General features: G+C 36.1%; 1 protein-coding gene across 13 annotated transcripts in view; it reads right to left on the bottom strand.

Moving 5' to 3' along the window:
• PPP1R9A (protein phosphatase 1 regulatory subunit 9A) overlaps positions 1-22,293 on the bottom strand; it is a 333,495-nt gene that overhangs the window by 40,700 nt on the left and 270,502 nt on the right. For all 13 annotated transcript variants that reach the window (XM_017525139.2, XM_037737278.1, XM_037737275.1 and 10 more), the window contains 4 exons: positions 7,903-7,956; positions 4,892-5,121; positions 3,323-3,419; positions 3,053-3,224 (listed from right to left, as the gene is read on the bottom strand). In XM_017525139.2, coding sequence (XP_017380628.1) covers positions 3,053-3,224; positions 3,323-3,419; positions 4,892-5,121; positions 7,903-7,956 — 553 coding nt within the window. The remainder of the gene's footprint in view (positions 1-3,052; positions 3,225-3,322; positions 3,420-4,891; positions 5,122-7,902; positions 7,957-22,293) is intronic.

Below are 22,293 nucleotides of genomic sequence, written 5' to 3'. Positions count from 1 at the left end.
AAGAAAGTGTTGGAATGTATTAAATAACAAATTTGTATCAGTGATTGTTAGCAAAATTTTAATGATACTTGAGCTGGCTTAGGTTTTAGAGAGAAACATACAAATGGTGGTCAAACATAATTCTAAATTTGTGCTAGATTTCTATATGGTTTAAAAATTATTGAGAATCACATAATTCATTCATTCTTAGTTCTCTGTTTTGGATGAGCATGAGTACACATGAAGAAATAGCTGCTCAGAGGCTCTTCCTTTCTTCCTCCTTCTCTTGTCTTCCTTTTCTTTTACTATTTCATTCTGACCATATTCATTGACCTCCACCTGATCATTCTTCTGCTTCATGAGCTGCCTCAGTGCCTAAAAACATGCTAAACCACTCATCCTACCACTCCAGTGCCTGAAAAGCAAATCAGAATGGGATAGTCTGTAGAAAGTGGGAAGGATAACAGTTGCATCTAATGGGCAAGAACTTTGGTATCCTCTCCTGGTACAAAACGGTGGTGGTGGATCTTTAAATGTGGAATGGTCTATGTTAGGTCTGCAGCCTTACTCCCCTTTCTAAACCTCTAGTATTTCAGTGTTCCCTAGCAACAGAAGCAAAGGATCAATTTAGAAAAGTGCTTTCCAGAGCACTCCTATCTAGCTACTGACCAAGCCGTTTTAGTTTATGTGATCAAGTAATTGAAATTCAAAGAGATTTATCACTGACTGTCCTCACAGCAAAACTGGAAGAGCACTTTGTATGTATGCTACTAATGTCTGAGATGACTGATTCTACCTCTACTGCACAAGCACGGATTGGTTTCAGTAAGAATTAGCAGTCTCCACATCTCACTGTGAACCGACAGTGTTGCTAGGGAAACTGATAATTATGTGGCAAAATGGAGGGTGTTGAATAGAAAAAGAGTTCAGAAAAAATGTAAGGTTTTGATCCAAATCAGCATGTTAATAGTACAGTGTGTTGATCTTCTGTAGTCATACAATTTAATAAATACCATTAATTATATGTTTGACAAGATACAGATTTCTAAACTGAAAGAAATTAAAAGAAATGAAAAGCTACTGGATACTGCTCATACTTTGTGTATGCCACAGCAGGAATGTGTATTTATTACATATAAACTATAATTTTTTTAAAATTAAAATATTCAAAAAAGTAAAAAATTTGGTTTGAGTCCTAATGTTTTTCTTTAGATATCAATCTTATAGTGTTCCAGATATAAAAAGTTTAATTCCATAAGAGCTTGAGTAAATAACATTTTTGGCTTCAAAGGCTAAATCATATAGTCTCAAAACAGCCCATAAAGTGGGGAAGAAAGACGTATGACTTTTAATATATACAGTAATATCAACCCAGATAAGCTGAATACTCTTCCTGAAGTCACACAGCTCCTCACTTAGTGGTAATGCTAATGCTAAATCCTCCTCTTTCAGCTGCCTAAGAGGTACTGTTTATAAATTACATCCTATTTAGGGAAAACCCATTAGAAGGATGTAAACCTAGTGAATAGATTCAAATCTCTAGATATCACTTTAATTTTAAATGAAGACTTCCAATACTTTCCATTTTTAATGGGTAAGAGTTTAGTTCTAGGCCGGGCGCGGTGGCTCACGCCTGTAATCCCAGCACTTTGGGAGGCCGAGGCGGGTGGATCACGAGGTCAAGAGATCGAGACCATCCTGGTCAACATGGTGAAACCCCGTCTCTACTAAAAATACAAAAATCAGCTGGGCATGGTGGCGCGTGCTTGTAATCCCAGCTACTCCGGAGGCTGAGGCAGGGGAATTGCCTGAACCCAGGAGGCGGAGGTTGCAGTGAGCCGAGATCGCGCCATTGCACTCCAGCCTGGGTAACAAGAGCGAAACTCCGTCTCAAAAAAAAAAAAAAAAAAAAAAGAGTTTAGTTCTAAAAGTTTATGATAGGATATAAACACTTGCTTATCAGGAAAACCTCACTGGAGACATTTTAATATGTGAGAAGATCATGAAAAAAACTAAAAAGCCCTCTATAAGAGGGATTTATTGCACAATGTTTTCTAATTTGCAAATATACCATAGATATTAAAACAGTCATTCATGTTCATACATGTACAATCTAAGTATGGTGTGTGTGTGAGAACATAAGTAATTTATTTACGGTTGGTGTATGAATGAAGACAGTCATTTATAATATAAAATGTTTCCAGTTTTAGTCTTATTTGGTCTTTCACAGGAAAGACCTAAGAAGGATACATAGTATACCATGTAAAAGCACAAAACTGTAAGGATTTATTTTAACTAAATGAATTTCAAGTGCTGAAAGCAGCAGTCTGCCTTCTGATATTATGAAAAAGATCTATATTCTAGTGACTTAAAAATTCTAAACCTTGGCTGGGAGCAGTGGCTTATTACTGTAATTCTAACACTTTGGGAAGCCAAGGCAGGCGGATCACCTGCAGTCAGGAGTTCGAGACCAGCCTGGTCAACAAGGCAAAAGCTCCCTTCTACTAAAAATACAAAAATTAGCCAGGTGTGTTTGCACATGCCTGTAGTCACAGCTACTCGGAAGACTGAGGCATGAAAATCTCTTGAACCTGGGAGGCGAAGGTTGCGGTGAAGCTGAGATTGCACCACTGTACTCCAGTCTGGGTGACAGAGTGAGACTCTGTCTCAAAAATAAATAAATAAATAAATAAATAAATAAATAAATAAAACCTAATTCATTAATACGTAAGTAGTATAGTTCATCCTACATAGAATAAAACTATAATTTTTAAGGCAGTTTATTAAATCTGTCAATTTTATGATAATTTAAAAATAGTATTTGGCTTGTCTTTAGTTTGGATTTGTTAATTCTACATATTAAAGCATTTATTTTTGATAAGACAAGAGCTGAAATGATTGACTCCTATTTTGATAAGCCTTTTCTTCAGTCCCATAAGTTGGAAGGTATTTCCAACTTTTAAATTCCAAAAGTTGGAAGGTATTTCCAACTTTTAAATCTCTGGGTCAGAAAAAGAAAAATAAAAACTTACACGGTCATCAAAAATGATATTTGTGGTTGAGTTAAACGAACCTTGACTTAGGCCATCTTGACAAGATGTTTGCTTGACATCCAAGTTCTCCATGGTATCCCCTTTAGAGACTTCACCAAGAGATGTTCTTCTCTCAAAGATGTTGTTATTATTGTTAACTTGAGTCCCATTTTGCTTCAGTAGCCTGAATACCTCAGCTTCCAAATCTCTAATCTAGGAAAAACAAATCCGTTCATAAAACTCTAAACCAGCACTCCTCTCCAAGTACAGCAAAACCCTTATTAATTAGTGTCTTCGAGAACACAACTCACCCGTACTTGTAGGCCTTGCACTTCCACAAGGTGTGCTTTTTCCAAATCTTCTATTTTCTTTCTTTCTGCTTCTTGTCTTTTGATGAAATCAAGCTCTCTTAAGAAGAAAATAATAGCTCTGATTATATCAAGCACTCAGTAAATGAAAGGTCTTATCTGAAACAATAACTGCATAGTAGGAAAAGCAACTGAACAGTTATTTAAATGGACAAAATTCAATCGGTTAGAGGGAAAGTATAGTAATGAAAGAAACTAAAACATCTTTAATGGGTCACAAGGCAAAGAAAAATCATTTGATTCTGCTTATTATCATTTTCTTTTGTAGCTCTTGATTCTAGAGCACCCAAACATATTTAGATAGGAACGACTGCACTAATGACCCAAGTTGGGTAATTTGGTAGAGATAATTACTTGTCAGGTAGAAATAATTCAATATTTCCAATGTCATAAGTATATAAAACAGTTGTAACTAGATGGTAAAAATTCAAACAAAATAATTATAAGATTTCTATGAAGAGGGGGCTGGGTGGGTCAGAAACATCAAGAGGGGCACTCGCTTTTAAACCTAAGGATAATATGAGAAGAAGAGAAATAACTCTATTTTGAAAATATAAAGCAAATTTAGCAAAATTTACTATAAAATTATTTCATGAAAAAGAGTTTGGCAAAAAATCAAAACAGTGATGTACTGAATTTATAGTCACAGAGAATACTCCCCTTTTAACAAGAAACTTTTGATAGTAATCCTTTTAAATATTAAAAACATTCTTTCCATAATAGGAAATAACAGAAATATGAATCTTACATACATGCTTAGTTTCTGAGGCTTGGCTTTGTAGACTAGAAAAGTTACTGGCACTACTTATTTGTTCTAATGAGCCAGAAGTAACTGATGAAAAAATCTAGTAAAACCCTCCCTGGTCAGTCTCTATGACATTACACCGAGATTCAAGAGATGGAAACAAAGGAGCAGTAACTCAGAAACAGCTGTTGAAAACCAAAAGCAGAATGTGGTAATCGTCTCTCTTACTGCAGTGAACTGACGCCCTCTTGATTCTCTCAACAGCTGAGAAATGCAGAGTGGCAGGGCAGGGGGCCCTGCTAGTCGATATTTACACTATCTGTGGTGGGAAATTCTGTAGTTACTGATCTAAGAATAGAGAGGAGCAGCCTGATCCAGGCCCCAACTGCGGCTTGCATGCTCCACATCCAATAGTCAGTCATTCTGCATAACTTTCAGCTGGGCTTCTTGTTGCTAAATCACAGAGGTGTTTCAAAAAGAATAAAGAAATTCAGATGTTTTAACAGTTACTATTAACAATTAATTATCAAAAATAGCCAAGAGGCCCCGGTAGCCAAAAACTGTAAAACATACAAAATATAATCTCATGAAAAAGTGACAGACATATTTCCAAAACTTAATGTGTATTTACGCTGTAACTATGCTCGTGGATAGGAAGGATATCTCTGAGGTCATCTTTTCTATTCCACTAGATAATTACAAAATTATGGGACATAAACCTTCTTTAGACAAACATAACTATTCTTTAATCATTAGAAGCTGCTTACTTCTGTTGAAAATCCTTGATCAATTTTTTTGCTTTGTTGTATTTCTTTTCCAAGGCCTGATACTGGCTTTGAGTCTCTTTGAGATGTTCATTCACTGTGTGGCATAACGTTTGGGCCTCAATCCAGTAGCTTTCCAACTTCAACATTCTTTCCTTATTCTCTTCAATGTTCTGTTGGAGTTGGGTTTTTTCTAGTTCCCACCTCACTTTCTCATTTTCTGCCGCCTGCAGCTGGAGAAAACAAATGTCATGGCAAAGATAATTTAGCCACTTCTGTAGCAAAAATCTCTCATTTTTATAGCATGTTGTAGGTCAAGTTCCATTATCATAAACAATCACTGAAACCACTTCAGTTGAGAAAAGCAAGTATTATTTTTATAATTCCATAGATGATAAAATGGAAGCCTTGAAAAGTGAAATGATTTGTCCAAGGTCACACGTTTGATAAATGATAAAACATGGATTAGATTCCACCTCACGTGATATTTCCATCACACTATGTGGTCTGAAATTCTGTAAGTGGTAAAAGATGTATCAGGGTTTGATATATCCAATTACTGTCAACGTGTTTTGAGTTTTTAAAAATATATAATTATATATAAAAGATTTAACTAAAAATGGAGTGAAGAGGGGCAGGAAGGAGAGAGGAGTTAGAAGCATAGTATGACCTAATGGCTAGGTTTCTGGAGTCATTAGCATAGATTGAATCCCAGTTCTGCCATTAGTGACCATTAAACCTTGGACAAGTAATTGAAGTCCTTCAAGACTCAATTATATCATCTATACAACAGAATTGTAATATAACACATGAGTATACTTGAAATAGCTCCTTAGATATAAGAATCATCTGATAAACATAAACCACTTTCACTCTGCTTTTAATCCTTTTGATGATCTTATTTCATTCTTTATTTCAATGGACATGAACATAGTCTGTAGCTCATTACTGTACATGTAGTGTAATAAATTTCTCAAGCTTTATAAACCTCAACTCCCATAAAAGTATAAAAGATAGTGTAAGTAAAAGTATAAATTGTGGCTTGGTTAATTTAATTCCTTCCCATGGAACAGAAAGGTGTAATCAGCTTTTTGTGGTTTCTGCTTCCAGGGACTGTTCAGAATAGACAGTAAACTAGTTTAACACCCTAATTTCTACAGAAATCCAAGACTGATCATTTAGGTGAGGGCTCAAAAGTCATTCCCAATAACTATCTGGCCTTCAAATAATACTTTATCTACTTTATATGCCTTCTTTAATGTTCAAAAGGATGCAAAGTCATTATAAACTATCAATGTTCAAAATCATACAGCATTTAGCAAAAGTAAACATGTACTTTTATACACACACATCTATGTTTTTGCAAATATTTTTAACTAAACACATTTGTAAAACAGTTTATAAAGTTAGAAAGGAGCCAAAACAATTTAAAAATTAGGAATTCTATTATCAAAATGAATAATAATCATAATAAAGTGTGCTAATCTGTGGATATTACATGCCAATGTAATGACGAAAAAATATAAAATGCTAATTTATAGTATTTTCTAAGTTAAATGTCCATAGTCTAATACATAAGTGCCAATAAAACATTTACAATTTAAATGTTTTACCAACAATTTAAAAAAAATCTTCAATTCTTTCTATGTCAAGAGACAATAACAATTTAAAACAGGACTAGGTTACTTACTGCATCTTTTGTTAAACAATGTTTTGTATCAAGTTGTTTATTTAGCAACCACCACTAATTTAAAATTATTATTCACGGAGCTGGGCTGACACCATGAATGATGTATAGATGTATTTTGACTAAAGAGTTGCAGAGTGAATTAGCCGAGAATAGCATTTAACCAAAATAGCCTTGCTAATTCATCTCCATTTAAAACACATGGAGAAACCAAAACAAGTGTTAGATGTGAACAATAAAACAGATCATTAGTGGTGGGGGAGTAATTACGTCTTAATTTTTAAAAGACCATAGAAACATAAAGAATAATGCTTTATAAGTAATTTAAAAATATTTTTAAATCTTTGAAATTGGATATTTGATAAAACTAAATAAAATTGCTAGAATTGTGTCTCATATAAGTGCGTTAAAATTTGTCAATTACTGCCGGGTGCAGTGGCTCAAGCCTGTAATCCCAGCACTTTGGGAGGCCGAGGCCGGTGGATCACGAGGTCAAGAGATCGAGACCATCCTGGTCAACATGGTGAAACCCCGTCTCCAATAAAAATACAAAACATTAGCTGGGCATGGTGGCGTGTGCCTGTAATCCCAGCTACTCGGGAGGTTGAGGCAGGAGAACTGCCTGAACCCAGGAGGTGGAGGTTGTGGTGAGCCGAGATCACGCCATTGCACTCCAGCCTGGGTAATGAGTGAAACTCCGTCTCAAAAAAAAAAAAAAAAAATTTGTCAATTAATATATATAGACTAATAATACATACTCCCTTTTATCCAGACCTTTTCTTCCCCACAAACTTAATTTATGTGAACCAAACAACTAAAAATTTCCAGTAGTACCTGGCACTTAAAATAATTATGCATGTATTAAGTTTATAAGTTTATAATATTTAATTATGAGAAATTAGGAATTGTTTATATATAAAAAATCGATGTGCTAAATTTGTTCCTAAAAACAAATAAATGATTAAATCTATTTATAATAAGGTAAGTAAAGTGGACATACAGTAGCTTTGCTTAAGGAATTAGTAATCAAAACATGCTTCGCATGCTTGAACCATTAAAAATATTACTTTTTAAGGAAATCTCAGAGGCCACATATGTGCACATACATAAAAATGTATATTTAAAATATTGTGTTATTTGCACTGAGGGGGACATGGGTGTTTGCTCTCACTGGCAGGTTTGTCTATGTACCTAACAGTGAAAATGAATCTCTCACATTTGTATTCTTTCAAATGTACAGGGACAAATCCTTTAGTCCTGGGTTGAATTTATTCACAGTATCTGAAGTTCAAAAAGTAAAATTCAAACACCATGTTTTGGTGCTTACCTTGGTCTTCAATTTTTGAATCTCTGCTTCTGTAACTGCATGTTTGATTTGCAACTGAAAATTGAAAAGAAAGAAAAAATCTGAACTAAGAAAGTGTACCTATATTTTTAAAGTCTCAGCAGCTACAAGAATGCCTTATTACATAGTAAAAGGCCTAGAAAAGTGCTGCAGTGCAGCAAGTTGTAAATTAAAGTGTCTACTGTGTGAAATGACACTGGGTGCAAACTAATTAAACAGAGTTATGGTCTATACTCCCTAACATCAGATTAGGTTACCAATTTAATGGCTCAGGGACCAAGAGAAGAAAACACTTTTTATTGCCCTCTTTGCAGGTCTTCCTTTATGATTTTAATGTCAAGGAACTGTTTCCTTGCTAAGTCTAGCTCACTGAACGGCGTAAGCAGGCAAGTGAGCTGGTACTGTGATTCAATTCCAAACCTGGCAGTGTGAAGATTTATTCCAAATCTGGAAGAAAGGTGGCGCTATGGTCCTGTGAGCTGCAAACATTCTGATAGCAGCTCGGCTGCAATGGGAGAGGAGGAGGACTGCAGTTGCCTGAGGAAATCTCTGATTTTTTTTTAATTGCAGGAAAGGTACAGATCCAGATTATCTTGTCCTCCAAAAGACCTGCTCGTTTTGAAGACTCAGGTCCCAACAGAACAGCTTCTTCTACAGCTTATTAGTATAAGAGTCACAGTTTACATTTGTTTTGCTTGTCCCTTCCCCCCACTTTGTTTTCTTTGTAAGGGAAGAAGAACGAACTGAACGAATCATTCGTTTTCTTAGGGGATCAATAAATACTCCCAGATTTAAGAAAAGCAACTTATAGGTTCACGATTTCTTGTCTGAAATCCTTGGGGCCAGATGCTTTTGGAAGTCAGCATTCTTCCAAATTTTAGAAAGGTAGTTAATACGTGTCTTCTACAAATTGCTTATTATCCACAGCAGGGTCTTTGGTGGCATTCTACAGTCAAACACATGAATTATTTTTGCCACCAAACATGAATATTCCCACTAAGTGAGGCACATAAAGACCATAAATAGCATCCTGTCAGGTCAGGTTGTACCACTAAATTAGTTTGACACAAAATTACAAAAAAGACTGGAGCATTTTGGATTTAAGACTGTACATGAGGGACCATAAACTTTTACTATTACTGTAATCAAGTAAGGCTAAGAGGTTTTCTTATCAGAAGTGAGTCTGACAGAAGGACAGAAATGTGTTTTTAGGCTAGCAATGTGAACCTGTGGAGACCATGCACGGCATAAATCTCAGCCCTCTCTTGGGTTTGTAACCGGTATTCCCTTGGTTTTTACCAAGTTCGTGGGGACACATGGGAAGGATGATAAGGGGATGATGGAAGAATCAAAGACAGGCCTATTCGACCCTCTTGGATGCCAGTGGCTAACTGCCCAGAACCTGAGGGTTCCTAAGTTCCTTATAAAGTGCTCACTCCTATTATGCAAAGGGCCATGAGGTCTGCAGGCCACAGCTCTTGTTACTGCTTTTGGTACTGAGGGATGACGAAACTTTTCAGTTTGATTCTGCCCCATTCACACTGCTTACGTTCTTCCTGACCTGGCCACTCCGGCCATCTTGCTGGTGTGGCTATTGCTCCTTGCACCCTCACTGGCTCCAAGGGGGTTCTGTGCTTGAACGTTTCTAGAGTAGGACCCTATGTGGAAAGGTTATTTTTATGAGGCCCCAAATCTGGCTCTTTTAGTTTCTTATCACAGCACAAGTGGTACAATTCTTACTTACCTGCCTTTAGCAGATGCTCAGAGCATTAGTGCAGCTGGTAAGGAATCTAACCATAAGTTTTCTCAATGACTAGATTGGAGGAAGATACAAAGATACACAGTGTTGTTCCGAAATCCCTGTAATTCCCTACTCCCTCACTGATGAGGTCTATGCTCATCCTAAGCCCTAGTCTGGATGGATCTTTTGGAAACCTGACAGCACCAGGCTAGCCAGTCAGATAGGTTTGAATGCCCCATGGATACTCCAACTGTAGGCTCTTCTGGACTCATTTTAGACATGGGAAGACCAAGGATCAGAGAAGACAACCAACCTGGTCTAGTCCTCACAGTGAATCACTATTAAAACCAGGACTAAAACCTGGATCTTCTCATTCTGATCCAGTGCCATTTTCCTTAGAAAATGGGGATCAATTCAACAGGCATTCATTGAAGAGTTGCTATGTGGAGGATGCTGTGAAAATAACTTTTTTGACCGGGCAAGGTGACTCACCCTATAATCCCAGCACTTTCGGAGGCCAAGGCGGGAGGATCATGAGGTCAAAAGATCAAGACCACCCTGGCCAACATAGTGAAACCCTGTCTCTACTAAAAATACGAAAATTAGCAAGGTGTGGTGGTGCACGTCTATAATCCCAGCTACTCAGGAGGGAGGCTGAGCCAGGAGAATCGCTTGAACCCAGGAGGTGGAAGTTGCAGTGAGCTGAGTCTGTACCACTGCACTCCAGCTTGGGTGACAGAGCAAGACTCTGTCTCAAAAAAAAAAACAAAAAAACAAAACATTTTCTCCCTCTAGGTCTAATCTCCCCCACCAGTATAAACTAATAATGTAAAAAAGGGCAAAAGTACTTAGGTATTAGACACTTTATATATAAATCTACAAAAATAAATAATGTATATGCACACATACACATATGGCTAGCTAAGGCATCCAGCAAATCCATATGCCTGGGTAATTTTGGAGGATTTGCAATAGTTATCGACAAGATCTACTTCTTGTTCCGGCAACCATGTGCCACGCAGGAAGAGTAGTTGACTTAGACTGCTTGAATTCATCTCTGGCCTACCATGTACTCTGTGGAGCATTACAAAATTATTTAACCTTTCTTACATTCACTTTCCTCCCCCGTAGAATTCAGTTCTTTATAAGTCATAACCTTCCTCACTGGATGATTAAGTGATATAACCCACAGAAAACATTTAGCACAGTGGCTAGCATAAAATAAGTCCTCAATAAACTCAGCCAGGACCAAGAAAGAATGCTCTGAATAACTCAAATATGATTACCCCAGCTTCATCTCTCAGTTAAATGTGCTAACTGCTGCAAAATGTCACACCTGAAGTAAAATGAACATCTCTGCTTCTATTTAAAGGAAAGCAAGAAATCAAAAGGGCAGATTTCACAGTGAACACTGCACTATGGGCAAGTACCAGATTTTTATTAACTCGTGGTAGGGTAACCAAATACATGGCATGCAACTTGTTGGGACTTTGGACTTCCTTTTCTCAGATCACTGTGTCTTCTAGAAGTTGCTTCCCACATGAAAAATGCTAGATGGGAGGAACTCCAAGGGCCCTTTCACATACGATGGGTGTGACATTTATGGAACAAAGAACTTGAAGGTAGTTGTCAAGATTGCAGAGTTTAGAAATTCTTGTCCTGAGCCAACATTTTCATTCTTGTGAATGAATACCCTAGAGGAATCCACAAATTGTGGGACAAACCTAGGTAAAACTGTGAAGCCCATGTTGATCTATTCCACCCCTCCCATCTCACCAACAATGGATAACAGGAAGAAACTGAACTCATCAGCAGTGAGGTGAGAACTACTGCTAAAAGTCTGGAGTGTTACTAAGTATAGCTAAGTTCTCTACATATAGGAAAGCAGAATGAATTGTGTAAATTCACACATTATTCAGAATAGACAAAATTTTCTTAGTACTCATAAGGCCTAAAAGTAAAGATATGTGATTATTTTAATTCTGCATGCACATTAAGAGAATTAATATAAATCTATCACTATTGATAAGAAAAGCATCAAAAATACACTAACTGAATCCCTTCATTTTATATAGTATGGACCTGTGTCTAGTGAGCTTATGTTGCAAGGCTAATAGGTGCCAAAGCCAGGTTTTAGAAATCTCAGCCCATGGTTCTTTCCACTAATACTAAATTTCTTACATTTGTAAGCCCCTTTATCTTTAATCATCCCCCTTTATCATTGCAAATGACTGGGGGAGGCAGGACAGGTGTTGTGAACCTCATGGTTCAGATGAGGAAAGAGACTAAGAGAAGTCACATACCTTCTTCAAGTTTCCACTAGAAGCAGGTGGTGGAGTGGAAACAAAATCAGGTTTCATTCTTCCTGCTTCTGTTTCTCTCTTCGTCATGTACCTAACTGAACCATTTGCTTTGGAATTTTTTTTCATTTAGTCTTCCTCCAAACCCCAAGGAATATGTCACCATCATCCCCTCTAGATGAGAAGCTACTCCAATTGGAAACCAAGGATCACTTCTGGTAGTCTCTGAGCATTCTGACACTGAATGCAAAATGCTGCTGTTATTATTAAGGAAGCTTAGAAAGCACACCTCCACCTCTCTTAATAATCAATCAGCATTTAGTGAATGAGACTATGTGCTAGGTACTATGCTAATTACTGAGGATACATGAACATGACGTAGAATCTCTACCTTCAAGATACTTCAGGGAGACTAACAAATACCACCTTATAAGAATTCTCTAGATGACTCTGTGAGAAAGGTCAGAGGCAACCTGCTCCTGGATGGCTTGTTTAGTCTTTTATTCCTATAGCCAGATCAGATGTCCTGTGGCTTTGGCCTGTTTGTACAGCCATGGACCCTACCTTCCAAGCAAAGTGAGTAAGATGGACCGGAGATATCTCCATTTCATGTTGGAAAGAAAATTGCTTTTCACAGGGGTGAAGGACCTTGACAAAAGAAGCATAGTTGGTAAAAGGTTGAGTTTTCTTATTCTAGAGCAGTTCCCTTTCCACATGTTTAAGAGATTTATGTCAAGAATCAATAACCTTTTCAAATTACAGGTCCAAGAGTTTGCAAGAATGGTCAGGCAGGCTGACTGCAGGGATAGAAGGTCAACAGGGCTGGGTAATAGAAAATAGAGCCTGAAATGCCTGTTGGGAGTTTTTGGGCTTCAGAGAATCTAGGTTTGGAGGAAAGACGTGGTATGGGTGGGCATAAATAAAAAGAAAAGGTTAAGGACTGTAGGTCAGTCTTTTAACTTACAAGACCATCTTTTCCATCTCTTCTGTCATCTTTAACATGAAAGCCATAGATAGGCACCTCAGGATTTCAGCACAAATAAACACACACATTCCTATAAGAACAGGAGCTTTCATTTAACATTCTGAAGGTGTACCTGCTGTGTATATTTTCTGTTTATTTTTTTCAAAAAGATGAATACAGAACATGCACTCATATCACTGAATCAGTATAATCCAAATATAACTGTGCTAGAAATAGAAACATCTTACACAGAAACTTAAATAGTGAGACTGAACTTTTGCCCTCTTGCTACTTATCCTGTGAGAGCATGGAAAACATTTTTCTTTACAAAGTGAAAAATACCTTTGCAGGAAATGTTTCAAGAGAGCTCTAGTTCTAGAAATATTACAATCAGATAAAAACAACATTTTCTGCTGTTATTTTACAAAAGCAAATCAATAATATTTTCATAGAACTTATAAAGTGCTTTTCAGATTGGAATCTAAATTTTTACAATTATCTTTGTGAGTATTTGAGTGACATATGTCTTACCTACAACAATGTAGCTCCACAAAAGAAATCAAAGCTGTTTTTAACTACATTTTGGTGCTGTTAAAATCAAGTTTTGCCATATTTCTTTGTAATTGCTGATGAAAAGTTTACACATGGTATCTATCCTACTTATTAACAAAAGTGTTTTACTTAGGGAATTGTGTATGCAAAATGAATTAAAACTGGCTGACTGAACAATATCACAATCTAATCTGAATGGTAACATTAATTGCAGCATATGTAGTATACGGCGAGATTCTCTAACAAGGTCACTCTCTAAGTAAGTACTCATAAACTTGTTATTAATGATGATGCTGCTGGATGTAGTTTTGGGCCTGTAATTACAGCTCTTTTTTAAATAAATAACTGTTTGCTACTAAGTAGGCAGCAATTTATAGCTTATCTACATGTTAGTGGAAACTTCCATAAAGATAACTTAATGTTATTATCCCATGCATTTATAACTTTTCTAGATTCATTTTCAAAGACTTAAATAAATAAAATAAACCAACTTTTAGACTCCATTTTTTCTTCGAGAGAAATGTAGAATTTTTTTTTTTTTTTTTTTTTTTTTTTTTTTTTTTTTTTTTTTTTTTTTTTGCATGTGCCATGACTCTTGAGGAAGAGTGGCAAGGGAGAAATTGGACAGTCAGTTTAAATGGCAACTGAGTTCCTGAGCCACCCTCACCCTACCTTCCACTAAATTACCAGTGAAATCACATTAAAAACAAAAAAACTCACAACCAGAAATGGACACCACAACTAAAAGCAATGGTTCATAGAATATAAAAGAGTCACGAAGTTGAATTAAGAAAAATCTATCCAAGATTCCCTCTGACAACAGGGAGACACTTTGTACCACCCTCACTGACGGCGTGAGATCCATTCTGTCCAAAGAAAGAACTGGACAACTGCTATTGTCTTGCCCAGGAATGGGGCCTCAAGCCAGGCTCTCTAACTTCCTCAGTATTCCATATTTGTTCAGAAAGCAACTGTTAGGGGGAAATACAGGAAGGTGGCTGATGCATCTCATTGCATGGCACACTGCATACTTTCAGCTACAGACCTTATACAGACAGGGGTGGCCTCAGTAAGTGCCTTAATAGCAGTGAATACTGGAAATCACCTTTTTTCTTCTTTTTTTAAAAAAATATCTTTAGCTTAGAGAACTATGTGGCAATATTTGGGAGTATCTCACCTTAGCACAGAGAATTGCCCTAGATGTGAGACTGCTAGAAAATAGCAACTGGGCTGGAAACAAGGCACCTACATATCCCTCCTGATCTAAGTCTAGAAATGAAATTCATAATCAAAAAGTGAATAATTACTGACTAACCAATTACTAAAAGGTTTTCATCTCATTTCAAGATAAGTAAAGAAAAAACAGACCACCTTACGTCTATTAACAAATACTGCAAATCAAGGTAAAGAAAATATCAACTTGAACACACAAATAAGTAAACTTGTGAAAATGATGTATCCCATAAGTAAATTAAGACTACTTTTTGAAATTCCAAGGTGAAGAGAAAGTAAAGAAGGATGAGAAAGAATGGAGAGCAAGAAAACTAAACATTTAATAAGAGAATTAAGTCATGTTAGAAGTGCTAGAAAGTATAAATGAATTTGAAATTAAAAGCATATCTAATTACAACTGAACTGTACACTTAAAATGGTAAAGACAGTAAACTATACATGTATGTTTTACCTAAATAAAAAATTAACAAAAAAGCATAATTAATGTCACAAAAAATAAAATCACTGATATAACAAGACAAATTTAAGAAACAATCTCAGATAAAAAAAAAAAAAAAACAAAACAGAAAAGAAAAACTGAAGGAAACATTAATGCACTAAAATGAAAACAAAACAAAAACAGAGAAAAGAAGGCAAATTAAAAAGAAAAATAATCAATGAAAGAAAACCTACTTTAAGAAATTGTGCTAAAAAAATTTAAAGTACAAAGTGAAAACAATACAAGCATCCAAATGCCAGCTTTATGTTAGACTTTTCCTTTAAAACACACTTAAATCAATAAATCTTGCCCTATCACTTTTTCAGTAAAAAAGTTTGTAAATGAATTAGAATGTCATTCTCAGTATGGGAAGCTCATGGAAACCTATATCCTCCACAAATACTTACTAAATTACTTAAAGATGCACTCTGAGAATGAGGAAAAATTCAGAATTTAAAAAGCAATAATAGTGGATACTGATTAACCTGAGAGTATATTGGTTGTATCATTCGAAAGCTAACCAAAATTTTTAAAAAATGTAACAATTATATTTTAATAATCTCTCTTAGAACCCAAGATTGTATCAAAATCTTCCATATGGAACATTCAAATGATATTATTTAAATTCAAATTATTTTATTCTTAATTTTTAATATTTTGATTTTTAATTTTAAATTAATTTTAAATTTAAATTTAATTTTAATCTTTTAATTTTAATGTTTATATTATTTTGTTAAATTTTTAAATACTTTAAAAAACTTAAAGACAAACCTTAGTAAAAGCCAATAAATATAAAAGAAACATACAATAAAAGAAGGTAAGAACATCTATACCTTGCATAATTATAGCAATAAACTTAACTTGGTTAAATTTTCTTAGTAAAAAATACAAACTCCAAGATTATATGTTTATTTGTTTACTTTGAGACTGGGTATCACTCTGTTGCCAAGATTGGAGTGCAATGGCACAGTCACAATCAACTGCAGCCTCGACCTCCCAGGCTAAGATGGTTCTCTGACCTCAGCCCTCTAAGTAACTGGGAGCACTGGTGATTACATTTTTTTAAAGCTACAATAAAACAATGGGCTATAATTAGGTTTATGTTAAAAATAGGTACACACTTATACATTGGTGTTTATCCAGCAACTGCAAACAAAAGTTATCAGTAAGAATATTAACATCAAAATATACTGAAAGGTTGATAAATCTTTGTCATATTTTATGTACTTTCAACAGGGCATCAACATAGATAACCAAAGCTATAAGACACAAAATACAATGAGATATAATTCCAGTATATATAATTCTCAACTTCCTAGATTAAGGAAAAATGAATATGGATCCAGAAGGTCTAAAACACATCAAGTCACTTTTACCAAAAATACCCATATCAATCTACAATAAAAGCATCACATGCAAAAAAGGAAAAACTTGAAAAGACACTATTATCTGGCCTCAATGTAATAAAACATTAAATAAATTTAAAAGTTACAAATTAAAAAGTTTCCTGAATTATTCAAGTCAGAGAGAAAATGAAAGTAAAATTGAAAAATATAGACTATTTATGAAGTGATGACAATGAGAAGCATGCATGTTGAAATTAGATGTGGCCAAAGGCATAGTATGAGACAGGTTCATAATTTTAACTGCTTTTACTTCCTTGGTTAGGTATATTCCTAAGTATTTTATTTTTCTTTGCAGCTACTGTGAAGGTTGTGTTCTTGATTTGATTCTCAGTTTGGTCACTGTGGGTGTATTGCAGAGCTACTGATTTGTGTACATTAATTTTGTATACTAAAATTTTGCTCAATTCATTTACCAGTTCTAGAAACTTTTTGGATGAGTCTTGAGGGTTTTTTAGGTATACAAGCATATCAACAGCAAACAGTGACAGTTTGACTTCCTCTTTACTGATTTGGATGCTCTTTCTTTCTTTTTTCTGATTGTCCTAGCTAGGACTTCCAGTGCTATGTTAAACAGAAGAAGTCAAAGTGGGCATCCTTGTTTTGTTCCAGTTTTTGCAGGGAATGCTTTCAACTTTTCCCCATTCAGTACAATGTTGGCTGTGGGTTTGTGAGAGATGGCATTTATTACCCTACGGTATGTCTCTTCTATGCAGAATGCTGATGGTTTTAATCATAAAGAGATGCCGGATTCTGTCAAATGCGTTTTCTGCATCTATTGAGATAATCATGGGATTTTAAATTTTAATCCTGTTATGTGGCGTATTCACATTTATTGACTTGCATATGTTAAATCATTCCTGCATCCCTAGTATGAAACCCACTTGATCATAGTAGGTTATCTTTTTGATCTGTTGGATTCAGTTCACTAGTGTTTTGTTGAGGATTTTTGCATCTATATTCATCAGGGATGTTGGTCTGTAGTTTTCTTCTTTTGTTATATCCTTTTGCAGTTTGGGTGTTAAGGTGATACCAGCTTCGTAGAATGATTTAGGAAGTATTCCCTCTTTCTCTGTCCTTTTGAATAGTGTCAATAGGATTGGTACTAATTCTTCTTTGAATGTCTGACAGAATTCAGCTGTAAATGTGTATAGTCCTGGACTATTTTTATTGGCAATCTTTTTTACATTCTTTTTTTCTCTTTTTTTACTATACTTTAAGTTCTGGGATACATGTGCAGAACATGCAGGTTTGTTACATAGGTATACATATACCATGGTCGTTTGCTGCACCCATCAATCCATCATCTACATTAGGTATTTCTCCTAATGCTATCCCTCCTCTTGCCCCCTTAGCTGCTGACAGGCCCCAGTGTGTAATGTTCCCCTCTCTGTGTCCATGTGTTCTCATTGTTCAACTCCCGCTTATGAGTGAGAACGTGGTGTTTGGTTTTCTGTTCCTGTGTTAGTTTGCTGAGAATGATGGTTTCCAGCTTCATCCATGTCCCTGCAAAGGACATGAACTCATTCTTTTTTATAGCTGCATAGTATTCCATGGTGTATATGTGCCACATTATCTTTATCCAGTCTATCATTGATGGGCATTTGGATTGGTTCCAAGTCTTTGCTATTGTGAACAGTGCTGTAATAAACATATGTGTGCATATGTCTTTATAGTAGAATGATTTATAATCCTTTGAGTATATATCCTGTAATGGGATTGCTGGGTCAAATAGTACTTCTGATTCTAGATCCTTGAGGAATCGCCACACTGTCTTCTACAATAGTTGAACTAATTTACACTCAAACCAACAGTGGAAAAGCATTCATATTTCTTCACATCTTTTCCAGCATCTGTTGCTTCCTGACTTTTTAATGATCACCATTCTAACTGGTGTGAGATGGTATCTCATTGTGGTTTGATTTGCATTTCTCTAATGACCAGTGATGAGCTTTTTTTTTTTTTTTCCTTTAGTTTTTTTGCCCCAAAAATTTCTTTTTTTTTTATTTGTTTGTTCATATCCTTCACCCACTTTTTGATGTTTTTTTTTTTCTTGTAAATTTGTTTAAGTTCCTTGTAGAATCTGGATATTAGCCCTTTGTCAGACGGATAGATTGCAAAAGTGTTCTCCCATTCTGTAGGCTGCCTGTTAACTCTGATGATAGTTTCTTTTGCTGTGGAGAAGCTCTTTAGTTTATGTAGATTCCATTTGTCAAGTTTGGCTTTTTTTGCCATTTATTTTGGTGTTTTAGTCATGGAGTTTTTGCCCATGCCTATGTCCTGAATTATGGTATTGCCTAGGTTTTCTTCTAGGGTTTCTATGGTTTTAGGTCTTACATTTAAATCTTTAATCTATCTTGAGTTAATTTTTGTATAAAGTATAAGGAAGGGGTCCAGCTTCAGTTTTCTGCATATGGCTAGTCAGTTTTCCCTACACTATTTATTGAATAGGGAATCCTTTCCCCATTTTTGGCAATATTTTTAGTACAGTTCAATCTCACTGCTTGCTATTGGTCTGTTCAGAGATTCTATATCTTCCTGGATTAATCTAGGATAGTTGTATATTTCCAGGAATTCAAACATCTCCTCTTTATTTTCTAGTTTATGAATGCAAACGTGTTCACAGTAGCCTGGAATGATCTTTGATATTTCTGTGGTATCAGTTGTAGTATCTTCTGTTTCATTTCTAATTGAGTTTATTTGCATGTTCTCTCTTCTTTCCTTGGTTAGTCTCGCTAGAGATCTATCAATTTTATTTCTCTTTTCAAAGAACCAGTTTTTTGTTTCATTTATGTTTTGTATTTTGTTTGTTTCAATTTCATTTAGTTTTGCTCTAATCTTCATTATTTCTTTTCTTCTGCTGGGTTTGGATTTGGATTGTTCTTGCATCTTCAGTTCTGTGAGATGTGACCTTAGATTGTCAGTTTGTGGCCTTTCAAACTTTTTGATATAGGCATTTAATGCTATAAACTTTCCTTTTAGCATCACTTTTGCTGTATCCCAGAGGTTTTTATAGGTTGCATCACTATTACCATACTGTTCAAATGATTTTTTAATTTCCCTCTTGATTTCATTGTTGACCCAAAAATCATTTGGAGCAAGGTTATTTAATTTCCATGTATTTGCATTGTTTCGAGGGTTCCTTTCAGAACTGATTTCCAATTTTATTCCATGGCGGTCTTAGAGAGCTTGAGATAATTTCAATTTTCTTAAATGTACTGAGACTTCTTTTGTGGCCTATCATGATGTCTATCTTGGAGACTGATACATGCACTGATGAATAGAATGTATATTTATAGTTGTTGGGTAGAATGTTCTACAAATATCTACAGATATTTGTAGAAGTCCATTTGTTGTAGGGTATAGTTTAAGCCTATTGTTTATGTGTTAACTTTCTGTCTTGATGACCTACCTGTCTAGTGCTGACAGTGGAGTATTAAAATCACCCACTATTGTTGTGTTGCCATCTATCTCATTTCTTAGGCCTAATAGTAATAAGTTTGGGAGCTCCAGTGTTAGCTGCATATATATTTAAAATTGTAATAGTTTCCTGTTATACTAGTCCTTTTATCATTACATACATAAAGTCTCTCTTTGTATTTTCTCAGGCAGTCAGCAGGGTCATAGAGCTCCCAAGATATAACCTTTGTCTTCAGCTACCAGGGTGGGTAGAGAAAGACCATAGGTCAGGGCAGGGACAGGGGTGTCTGAGCTCAGCCTCTCCTTGGGTGGAGGACGGGGTTGTGGTTCCCAGTCCAGTGGCATTATATTCCCAGGGGGATTATGGCTACCTTTGCTGAGTTACATAGGCCACCAGGGAAGTGAGGGAAGGTCAGCAGTCATAAGCCTCACCCTGCTCCCACACAGCCCAGGGTCCTAAAGGCCAGTCTCACTCCCACTGTGCCCTCCACAACAGCACCAAGTCTATTTTCAGGTAGCTCGTGACCAGGGCTGAGAATTCGTCCTAGACCACAAGCCTCCCCATTGAGAAAGCAAGGAGACTCATAGTTTTTTGGCATCTCGGGGAGGCTGCAGTTGTGATCTAGTTCCTTCAAAAGATCTCTTTGCTTTCCTGGTATTTTTCAGGGGCAGTTCCTGGAGCAAAAGTTCACCATGTGAGTCTCTACACGCTGCTCTGTCCATTCAAGCATGAGCTGCAAGCTAGTCCTGCCTCCTATCTGCCATCTTAATTCTTCCAGTTTTTATTTATTTATTTGAGAGAGGGTTATATCTGGCTCTGTCACCCAGGCTGGAGTGCAGTGGCAACCTTCATTGCTCACTGTAACTTTGAACTCCTGAGCTCAAGCCATTCTCCAACCTCAGTCTCCCAAAGAAATGGGAATATAGGTGTGAACCACCATGCCTGGCCCTTGTGGCAGCTTTTCTTTAACCCACTCCAGTGATATTTTCTGTTACTTATAGCTGGATACTTAGGCAACTTACAAATGTATGTGACTTATATAATAAATAGAGGGCACTATAAAATTTTAGAGAGGATGAGAAAAAAGGCTTGAATTAAATAAATTCCATAATCTTGGATTAAAAGATTCAACATTATTATTATTATTATTATTATTTGAGATGGAGTCTTGCTCTGTCACCTAGACTGGAGTGCAGTGGCGTGATCTCAGTTCACTGCAACCTCTGCCTTCCAGGTTTAAGCAATTCTCCTGCCTCAGCCTCCCGAGTAGCTGGGATTACAGGCATGTGCCACCAGGCCCTGTTAATTTTTTGTATTTTTACTAGAGATGGGGTTTCACCATCTCGGCCAGGCTGGTCTTAAACTTCTGACCTCGTGATCCACCGATCTCAGCCCCCCAAGGTGCTGTGATTGCAGGCGTGAGCCACCATGCCTGCCTTCAATGTGATTTTTAAAATGCCAGTTCTCTGCAAATTTACTAGTTTAACATAATTACCACAAAAAATGCAGAGTATTTTTCAAGGGTGTTTATAAAGTGATTCAAATGTTTTCTTGAATAAGTTGAAAAGTAAAGGCATTTTGAAGAGAAGAGTTGGGGGGATGTAACAGTCCATCAATACTGATGTATATTGTAATAGTATTTCACTGAAGAAAAATGAGAAGATGGAGTAGACTATGAAGCCCATAAGCAGTTCAGAAGTAAAGGCACACATTCTTTAGATAATAATGTTGGCCCTCCCACCAAAGGGAAATGGGCAAATCAGCATGTAATAGAAGGAATAGCCAACCTGTCAACTATTTGGCATTTGTTGTATGATATAAGACAGGTACCTAATTTAAAGTTTTAAATTTAAAACTTTAAATTAGGTACCTGTCTTATATCATACAACAAATTCCAGTATATGCTTGACACCAGTAATTCCCTAAATATTTAACCACTAACTATATGCCAAGAACTATGCAAAGACTGAGGACACAAGAGTATGCAAAAACATGGGAGCTTAGAGTCTAACAGTAAGATACAAAACAGGCCCAAAGTAGGACTGATTGAGATAATGTCAGTGTAATGTGCTTTCCCCAAGTAGTAAAACACATACTTTTGCTTAAAATAATTAAGACAATCCTGTAACAGGAAACTTTGTAAAGACTCCAATACAATATGACCCTTCACACTCACCCCAAGTTTTGTGTGTAATTCTGTGAAAAGTGTCTGGTGCTATACAATATTTGGACATGTATATTAATCACATAAAGAAATTTAAGACTATGATAGTGACACTGT

Source organism: Cebus imitator, unplaced genomic scaffold, assembly GCF_001604975.1.
Source record: "Cebus imitator isolate Cc_AM_T3 unplaced genomic scaffold, Cebus_imitator-1.0 Scaffold37, whole genome shotgun sequence".
Lineage (NCBI taxonomy): Eukaryota > Metazoa > Chordata > Mammalia > Primates > Cebidae > Cebus > Cebus imitator.
Note: the sequence above shows the minus strand (reverse complement) of the source record. Positions and strands in the feature narration are given on the sequence as shown.